A 10,455-nucleotide genomic window follows, 5' to 3' on the forward strand; every position below is an offset into this window, starting at 1 on the left:
CAAGCATCACGTCTGGAGGAAACCTGGCACCATCCCTACGGTGAAGCATGGTGGTGGCAACATCATGCTTTGGGGATGTTTTTCAGACGCAGGAACTGGGAGAATAGTCAGGATGGAGGGAAAGATGAACGGAGCAAAGTACAGAGAGATCCTTGATGAAAACCTGCTCAAGACCTCAGACTGGGGCGAAGCAGCCAAGACAATGCTGGAGTGGTTTTGGGACAAGTCTCTGAATGTCATTGAGTGACCCAGCCAGAGCCCGGACATAAATCTGATCGAACATCTCTGGGGAGACCTGAAAATAGCCGAAAAGTGACACTCCCCATCCAACCAGACAGAGCTTGAGAGAATCTGCAGAGAAGAATGGGAGAATCTCCCCAAATACAGGTGTGCCAAGCTTATAGCGTCATACCCAAGAAGACTCCAGGCTGTAATCGCTCCTAAAGGTGCTTCAGTAAAGTACTGAGTAAAGGGTCTGAAAACTTCTGTAAATGTCATGTTTCCACACCACTTGGGAGCCCATAGAAAGTTCTAGAACGTTTTCATGAACATTTAACTCTCCAATACATTATAAAGAAAATATTTATTAAATAAAGAGTTCTTATGAACATATAACTTTATACATTAGAAAGATGTAAAGAATGTAATTCTATGTGCAAAGCAATTACCTTCAGGTCTTAACTTAATTAATTAAATGTAATTTGTGTTTTGGAGAAAATATATGCACAATTTATGTTAGAAGGTTTCCCCCTGCTGGATAACAAATGTAATAACATATTCATAACTTTTTAACTCCAACCAGATCGCTCCTTGAGGGAAATTATTCTGGAATGTATATTATATTACTGAAATTTAACAGAAGAAAGCTTGGTTGCTCCCTCACAATTTTTTGAAATATCAAATAAAGTAAAATAAATTAACTTTAAAATCAATGCAAAAAAATATACCGTTGTAATAACTTGTCTATATTCATAGACTTAGAGGACCTTTTCTGAGATAAAGAAGGGGAAACTATTATCCACATTGTTTATGTGACTGTGGTTATTTTGGACTTAAGAAATGCCATTTTGAATTTCGTTACTAAGATGTATTTACCATGTAATATGTAATATGTTATTATTCAATTACATAATATAATTATAATATATAATGTTATTATGTTATTATTCAAATGAAAACGAATGAATTAGTCTTTACTTTCTTCATATTCTCCAGTCAATTTGATATACACTCAAACAAATACTTCAAATCTGTCCCCAAATGCAAATATAGTTTTACTTGAAATCCAATATTGAATAAAATCTCTAGAACCAGGTAGGCTAGTTGAGAACACCTTTATTTAACCAGGTAGGCTAGTTGAGAACACCTTTATTTAACCAGGTAGGCTAGTTGAGAACACCTTTATTTAACCAGGTAGGCTAGTTGAGAACACCTTTATTTAACCAGGTAGGCTAGTTGAGAACACCTTTATTTAACCAGGTAGGCTAGTTGGCTTTATTTAACCAGGTAGGCCAGTTGAGAACACCTATTTAACCAGGTGAGAACACCTTTATTTAACCAGGTAGGCTAGTTGAGAACACCTTTATTTAACCAGGTAGGCTAGTTGAGAACACCTTTATTTAACCAGGTAGGCTAGTTGAGAACACCTTTATTTAACCAGGTAGGCTAGTTGAGAACACCTTTATTTAACCAGGTAGGCCAGTTGAGAACACCTTTATTTAACCAGGTAGGCTAGTTGAGAACACCTTTATTTAACCAGGTAGGCTAGTTGAGAACACCTTTATTTAACCAGGTAGGCTAGTTGAGAACACCTTTATTTAACCATGTAGGCTAGTTGAGAACACCTTTATTTAACCAGGTAGGCTAGTTGAGAACACCTTTATTTAACCAGGTAGGCTAGTTGACAAAGCAAAGCAGTGCGACAAAAAAAGGAAGACACAGAGAAAAATATCAGTGTTCAGGAAACGACAACTAGCTTCAGGTTATCTTGTGTGCAAATACAAATAGTTCAGAGATTTTTTATGTTCACTTTAACAGAAGGTGACCCCAGCTAGGAGCGAAAGAGCAGCGAGGTATCCCAGGTCTCGCCTTCCTTTCGTCTTTCTTCCGAACCAAGTAATTTGCCCGGTTGTCGTAGGTCCCCTTCTTGATTCTCCTCAGGTAGCTCTCCTTCTGTTTCTCATGGGTATTGTCCATGTTCAGTCTCTCCTTGATTCATAACAGGTGTCATGACTGTCCAGGTCAGGTTACAGGAGACCACAACCCTACAGATGATCTCTCAACCCCAACAGAGGAGGAGAGATCTAGGGGTCTGAAGATGTGGGGGGTTTTATGACCCCTCAAGCCCCTGGTAAATCTCAGGCCACCGACAAATTCCTTTGTCCTGTTACTATGGAGACCCAGCCTCAGAACATTAAACATGAAATAGAGGGACTTTGGAACAATGGTTTCCGTCAGCCACAATGGTGGTCATGACGATAGAGGGAATATGGAAATGTCATTTGGTGGTCATGATGATAGAGGGAATATGGAAATGTCATTTGGTGGTCATGATGATAGAGGGAATATGGAAATGTCATTTGGTGGTCATGATGATAGAGGGAATATGGAAATGTCATTTGGTGGTCATGATGATAGAGGGAATATGGAAATGTCATTTGGTGGTCATGATGATAGAGGGAATATGGAAATGTCATTTGGTGGTCATGATGATAGAGGGAATATGGAAATGTCATTTGGTGGTCATGATGATAGAGGGAATATGGAAATGTCATTTGGTGGTCATGATGATAGAGGGAATATGGAAATGTCATTTGGTGGTCATGATGATAGAGGGAATATGGAAATGTCATTTGGTGGTCATGATGATAGAGGGAATATGGAAATGTCATTTGGTGGTCATGATGATAGAGGGAATATGGAAATGTAATTTTTGTTTTCTTATTATCCAGTTACCTCCACAATCTCGTTCTGAACGTGGTATAATCCGTGAGTCTGCAGGGACCCGGGTCTCACCAATGAGTTCATACCCGGGTCTCACCAATGAGTTCATACCCGGGTCTCACCAATGAGTTCATACCCGGGTCTCACCAATGAGTTCATACCCGGGTCTCACCAATGAGTTCATACCCGGGTCTCACCAATGAGTTCATACCCGGGTCTCACCAATGAGTTCATACCCGGGTCTCACCAATGAGTTCATACCGGGTCTCACCAATGAGTTCGGACCGGGTCTCACCAATGAGTTCATACCGGGTCTCACCAATGAGTTCGGACCGGGTCTCACCAATGAGTTCATACCGGGTCTCACCAATGAGTTCATACCCGGGTCTCACCAATGAGTTCATACCGGGTCTCACCAATGAGTTCATACCGGGTCTCACCAATGAGTTCATACCGGGTCTCACCAATGAGTTCATACCGGGTCTCACCAATGAGTTTATACCCGGGTCTCACCAATGAGTTCATACCCGGGTCTCACCAATGAGTTCATACCGGGTCTCACCAATGAGTTCATACCCGGGTCTCACCAATGAGTTCATACCGGGTCTCACCAATGAGTTCATACCGGGTCTCACCAATGAGTTCATACCCGGGTCTCACCAATGAGTTCATACCGGGTCTCACCAATGAGTTCATACCCGGGTCTCACCAATGAGTTCATACCGGGTCTCACCAATGAGTTCATACCGGGTCTCACCAATGAGTTCATACCGGGTCTCACCAATGAGTTCATACCCGGGTCTCACCAATGAGTTCATACCCGGGTCTCACCAATGAGTTCATACCCGGGTCTCACCAATGAGTTCGGACACGGGTCTCACCAATGAGTTCGGACCCGGGTCTCACCAATGAGTTCGGACCCGGGTCTCACCAATGAGTTCATACCCGGGTCTCACCAATGAGTTCATACCCGGGTCTCACCAATGAGTTCATACCCGGGTCTCACCAATGAGTTCATACCCGGGTCTCACCAATGAGTTCGGACCCGGGTCTCACCAATGAGTTCGGACCGGGTCTCACCAATGAGTTCGGACCGGGTCTCACCAATGAGTTCATACCGGGTCTCACCAATGAGTTCATACCGGGTCTCACCAATGAGTTCGGAACCGGGTCTCACCAATGAGTTCATACCCGGGTCTCACCAATGAGTTCATACCCGGGTCTCACCAATGAGTTCATACCCGGGTCTCACCAATGAGTTCGGACCACACCAATCTTAGTTGAATATTTATTTACTAAAAAGCTAAAATGATGATAAAAGATACACATTATAGGCTATTGATTAGAACTTAGTATAGCGGTGTTTCACAAAATGGGGATTTCAAAGAGAGTCAAAGAAAAAAGAAAGTACACGGAGAGAAATATACATTTGGGTGAATTTGTCAGCTATGCTATTCTAACCCTAGCCTTGCCCCAAACTGCCGCTCTTATGGGTCAGAATATAATGATGTAATTACGTGGGGAAGGTCTCAGAGGATTCTCTGTGTGGACCGTTCAGGGGACAGTTCAGGTTTCTCGATGACGCACTTCTCCGGCGCACCTTTCTGGTCGTCCTCCCGATGTCAGAGTCCTTTTGGCTTAGGAGTCTGTTCCCTTGCCCTTGCTCTGGAGGGGTTTTCTGAGGATAGACAGCTCACAGCGTTGGAATGAAACAGTGTAGATACCAAGAGTCGATGGGAGATGGAGGTTAGGTTGTTCGACTTGAATTCACCCGCTCAGACACAGCTACTCATCCGTAGCTTGGGTAGAAAACATATGTATTTGTCTTCAAACTTGTGTTATGTTCTGGGTTCGTTGACTTTTTAGACCTTGGCTGCAGTTTGGGTCACGTAGTCTTCTCTGTAAATTATTTTCTCACAGGTTTTATACCCTCGTGGGCGTGACCGCCAGAAGTGGGCGTAACCGCCTTTAGGGCAATTCTCTGGGCGTACCAAGTTAAGAGCAAGGTCTAGGCTTTTCTCAAATCCAGTTTTAGACAACAACATTTCATCTTTACCAAAACATTCCCTTTTGTTTGGACATTTTCCATACAACGTATAAACATCAAACATATACTAGGAAAATTGTTGATGTTACAATGTTTTCCTAATAACGTCATCTATTAACCTTTAATTAGCGGCTGTTGTAAAAATCGATATTCTGATATTCCTTGAGTTAATTTGGGAAAAGAAACTCAATAAAAACGAGTTTTCCCATGGTGCCCCAGGTTAATGAGTTAATAATTGCTTGATTCAGTTAATCGTTCAATGAACAACAGTCGTCACATTAACTAATACAATGTCACGACACAGGAATAAATGCAATTTTATTTCATATTACAAATACATGTCTTGCATATATATCTCTTGGAGGGAAAATAAATGAACAGCTGACATTTTTACCTGGTCAAAAACCTTCACATCCTTCTCAGCCCTGAAGCCCGTGCATGAAGGTGGTCCTCAAAGGTGTTCCTCAAAGGTGTTCCTCAAAGGTGTTCCTCAAAGGTGGTCCTCAAAGGTGTTCCTCAAAGGTGTTCCTCAAAGGTGTTCCTCAAAGGTGTTCCTCAAAGGTGTTCCTCAAAGGTGGTTCTCAAAGGTGGTCCTCAAAGGTGTTCCTCAAAGGTGGTCCTCAAAGGTGGTCCAGACAGCTTCCACCAGATCAGGTGGAGTTTCAGTGATCTGAAAGTACGTTATACAAAAATAGCAATAGACAAACACTAATTTAAAATCACACGTTTTGAAAGACAACAGTAGGTGTGTAATGGCTGTTGGAAGGAGTGGAGGACCAAGGTGCAGCGTGGTATATATTCATGCTTTTATTTAGAACTGAACACTGAATAACAAAACAACAAAGAGAATGAACGAAACCGAAACAGTTCTGTCTGGTGCAGAAAGACACAAAACAGCCCACAAAACCCATGTGGGAAAAAGCTACCCTAGTCTGGTTCTCAATCAGAGACAACAATAGACATCTGCCTCTGAATGAAAACCACTCCCAGCTAAACAACAAAGCAATACAAAACATAGAATGCCCACCCTAGTTACACCCTGGCCTAACCAAAATAGAGAATAAAAGCCTCTCGACCCTGGCAGCGCCGGACAGGAGGGCGACCCTGGCAGCGCCGGACAGGAGACCTGGTTCTGGGAACAGGCACTGGACTCACCAGGCTGGGGAGACCTACTGGAGACCTGTTCCGTGGAGGAGGCAGCGGATAGACCGGGCTGTGGGGGAGCACTGGAAATGTGGTGCGTAGCCTTGGCACCACTCTTCCAGGCTGAATGGAATAGCCCGGCACGTGCGGGGAGCTGGAACAGGCCGCACTGGGTTCTCCTGGCGAACTGGGAAAACCGTGCTTAGAGCCGGTGCAGGATAGATATCCTGGCCCGATGAGACGCACTGGAGGTCTGGAGAGCAGGGCTAGCACCATCCGCCCTGGCTGGATCCTCACCCTAGCCCGGCAGATGGGGGGAGCTGGAATGTAGCGCACCGGGCTCAGAACGCATACTGGAGATCTGTAGCGCCAAGCTGGCACAAGACGTGCAGGGCAAGGGAGGCGCACAGAAGGTCTAGTGCACGCACCTCAGGACAAGTATGGAGAGCTGACTCAGGTGACATCAAATCCCAGACATGCACCGTCGGGCGGATGTCGTGCCTCATGCACCAACACAGCAACTCCCTCATTACTCTCTCCTCCAATCTCCCCATCAACTCCTTCACTGTCTCTGCCTCGCTTCCGTCTCCCCATCAACTCCTTCACTGTCTCTGCCTCGCTTCCGTCTCCCCTCCAATCTCCCCATCAACTCCTTCACTCTCTGCCTCGCTTCCGTCTCCCCTCCTATCTCCCCATCAACTCCTTCACTGTCTCTGCCTCGCTTCCGTCTCCCCTCCAATCTCCCCATCAACTCCTTCACTGTCTCTGCCTCGCTTCCGTCTCCCCTCCAATCTCCCCATCAACTCCTTCACTCTCTGCCTCGCTTCCGTCTCCCCTCCTATCTCCCCATCAACTCCTTCACTGTCTCTGCCTCGCTTCCGTCTCCCCTCCAATCTCCCCATCAACTCCTTCACTGTCTCTGCCTCGCTTCCGTCTCCCCTCCAATCTCCCCATCAACTCCTTCACTGTCTCTGCCTCGCTTCTGTCTCCCCTCCAATCTCCCCATCAACTCCTTCACTGTCTCTGCTTCGCTCACCTCCCAATTCCACCCCGACTGGCTCTGGTTCCATCCTCGTCTCCTTACGGTAAGCACGGGGAGTTGGCTCAGGTTTGACTCCTGACTCTGCCACCCCCCCAAAAAAATATATTTTGGGGCTGCCTCTCGGGCTTCCTTGCCAGCCGTGTTCCCTCGTGTCGCTGGTTCCCGCATCCTGGCTGCCTCCACATCAACAGCAGTGACTCCTGTCTGTAAACGGTGGCAACCACAGTGGGGGAGACATGGCCTCTCTCTATCAGGGCCTCTCTCTATCAGGGCCTCTCTCTGTCAGGGCCTCTCTCTGTCAGGGCCTCTCTCTGTCAAATCAAATCAAATCAAATCAAATGTATTTATATAGCCCTTCGTACATCAGCTGATATCTCAAAGTGCTGTACAGAAACCCAGCCTAAAACCCCAAACAGCAAACAATGCAGGTGTAAAAGCACGGTGGCTAGGAAAAACTCCCTAGAAAGGCCAAAACCTAGGAAGAAACCTAGAGAGGAACCGGGCTATGTGGGGTGGCCAGTCCTCTTCTGGCTGTGCCAGGTAGAGATTATAACAGAACATGACCAAGATGTTCAAATGTTCATAAATGACCAGCATGGTCAAATAACAATAAGGCAGAACAGTTGAAACTGGAGCAGCAGCACAGTCAGGTGGACTGGGGACAGCAAGGAGCCATCATGTCAGGTAGTCCTGGGGCACGGTCCTAGGGCTCAGGTCCTCCGAGAGAGAGAAAGAAAGAGAGAATTAGAGAGAGCATATGTGGGGTGGCCAGTCCTCTTCTGGCTGTGCCGGGTGGAGATTATAACAGAACGTGGCCAAGATGTTCAAATGTTCATAAATGACCAGCATGGTTGAATAATAGTAAGGCAGAACAGTTGAAACTGGAGCAGGAGCATGGCCAGGTGGACTGGGGACAGCAAGGAGTCCTCATGTCAGGTAGTCCTGGGACATGGTCCTAGGGCCCAGGCCAGTTGAAACTGGAGCAGCAGCATGGCCAGGTGGACTGGGGACAGCAAGGAGTCATCATGTCAGGTAGTCCTGGGGCATGGTCCTAGGGCTCAGGTCCTCCGAGAGAGAGAAAGAAAGAGAGAAGGAGAGAATTAGAGAACGCACACTTAGATTCACACAGGACACCTGTCAGGGCCTCTCTCTGTCAGGGCCTCTCTCTGTCAGGGCCTCTCTCTGTCAGGGCCTCTCTCTGTCAGGGCCTCTCTCTGACATGGCCTCTCTCTGTCAGGGCCTCTCTCTGACATGGCCTCTCTCTGTCAGGGCCTCTCTCTGTCAGGGCCTCTCTCCGTCAGGGCCTCTCTCCGTCAGGGCCTCTCTCCGTCAGGGCCTCTCTCCGTCAGGGCCTCTCTCCGTCAGGGCCTCTCTCCGTCATGGCCTCTCTCTGTCATGGCCTCTCTCTGTCAGGGCCTCTCTCTGTCATGGCCTCTCTCTGTCAGGGCCTCTCTCTGTCAGGGCCTCTCTCTGTCAGGGCCTCTCTCTGTCAGGGCCTCTCTCCGTCAGGGCCTCTCTCCGTCAGGGCCTCTCTCCGTCAGGGCCTCTCTCCGTCAGGGCCTCTCTCTGTCAGGGCCTCTCTCCGTCAGGGCCTCTCTCTGTCATGGCCTCTCTCTGTCAGGGCCTCTCTCTGTCAGGGCCTCTCTCTGTCAGGGCCTCTCTCTGTCAGGGCCTCTCTCTATCATGGCCTCTCTCTGACGACAGGATTTATGCAACAAATACTCAAGAGGCTTTTCTAATTCTCTGAGGAGATTTGAACTAAAACACTTGACTCTGCTGATCGTTTTCCTCCCAGAAGGAGTCAAATCTCTCAGAATAGCAACATCATCACTACATTATGCAAGGATCTCTGTGTTGATGATGCCGGCCGTTATTTGAATCTGGATTCAAAGGGTTCTACCTGGACTCAACAAAACTATGTCACAAAAGGATACTCCAGGATATGGGAAATTAAACAACAAAGATTATATTTTCATTGGAAACATCAAATCGTTAGCCAAAGATATTTTTTGAGAGAGAAGACTTGGGTCATGGAAGTAGATGGGAATTTTTCAAATATAAAGTCAGATTTGTAGCCATTAAAACGTGCCAAAAAGCTGAAGCACTTAAAGAATCTTGGAGAAAAAGAGAGGACGAGCAAGCGTGACAGTTTTCTAACGAAAGATCATCTATCTCAAGAAGAGGAGTCTGTATTTAAGTCTTTACAACTAGAATTAGAAGAGTTTTACACAGATCAAAGGGTGCCTTTGTAAGGTCAAGAGAAAAATGGATTGAAGAGGGAGAAAGAAAAACCAGTTGAAAAAGAGAAACTACAAAAGAAAATCTATAACCGCACTCAAAATGAATAATGTATTATGCAAAGATCCTGTTGCCAATATCAACGTTTGTCAATTCCCTTTTCATGAAAACTTTTACAACTCACCATTTCAGGAAGAAGGTTGTGATGGCTACATTTCAGGAAGAAGGTTGTGATAGCTACATTTCAGGAAGAAGGTTGTGATAGCTACATTTCAGGAAGAAGGTTGTGATAGCTACATTTCAGGAAGAAGGTTGTGATAGCTACATTTCAGGAAGAAGGGTGTGATAGCTACATTTCAGGAAGAAGGTTGTGATAGCTACATTTCAGGAAGAAGGTTGTGATAGCTACATTTCAGGAAGAAGGTTGTGATAGCTACATTTCAGGAAGAAGGTTGTGATAGCTACATTTCAGGAAGAAGGTTGTGATAGCTACATTTCAGGAAGAAGATTGTGATAGCTACATTTCAGGAAGAAGGTTGTGATAGCTACATTTCAGGAAGAAGGTTGTGATAGCTACATTTCAGGAAGAAGGTTGTGATAGCTACATTTCAGGAAGAAGGTTGTGATAGCTACATTTCAGGAAGAAGGTTGTGATAGCTACATTTCAGGAAGAAGGTTGTGATGGCTACATTTCAGGAAGAAGGTTGTGATGGCTACATTTCAGGAAGAAGGTTGTGATAGCTACATTTCAGGAAGAAGGTTGTGATAGCTACATTTCAGGAAGAAGGTTGTGATAGCTACATTTCAGGAAGAAGGTTGTGATAGCTACATTTCAGGAAGAAGGTTGTGATAGCTACATTTCAGGAAGAAGGTTGTGGCATTCCAGAGGGACATCAGAGACTGCAACGTTCTTTGCTTTACGGAGACATGGCTTACTGGGAAAACGCTATCCAGGGCGGTGCAGCCAACGGGTTTCTCCACGCATCGCGCCGACAGAAACAAACATCTCTCTGGTAAGAAGAGTGGCGGGGGCGTATGCCTC

At 45.9% G+C, this 10,455-nt stretch overlaps 1 protein-coding gene across 1 annotated transcript in view; it reads right to left on the reverse strand.

Annotated features, from left to right (window-relative positions):
- Positions 1-4,456: 4,456 nt before the first annotated feature.
- The window catches only part of LOC124012293 (transmembrane protein 64-like), a 30,085-nt gene continuing 24,086 nt past the window's right edge, over positions 4,457-10,455 (reverse strand). The window contains exons 3-4 of the mRNA XM_046325756.1: positions 6,278-6,507; positions 4,457-4,621 (exon numbers count right to left, since the gene is read on the reverse strand). Of these exons, the coding sequence (XP_046181712.1) occupies positions 4,457-4,621; positions 6,278-6,507 (395 nt within the window). The remainder of the gene's footprint in view (positions 4,622-6,277; positions 6,508-10,455) is intronic.

The sequence above is a fragment of the Oncorhynchus gorbuscha genome, linkage group LG24 (genome assembly GCF_021184085.1).
Source record: "Oncorhynchus gorbuscha isolate QuinsamMale2020 ecotype Even-year linkage group LG24, OgorEven_v1.0, whole genome shotgun sequence".
Classification (NCBI taxonomy): Eukaryota; Metazoa; Chordata; class Actinopteri; order Salmoniformes; family Salmonidae; genus Oncorhynchus; species Oncorhynchus gorbuscha.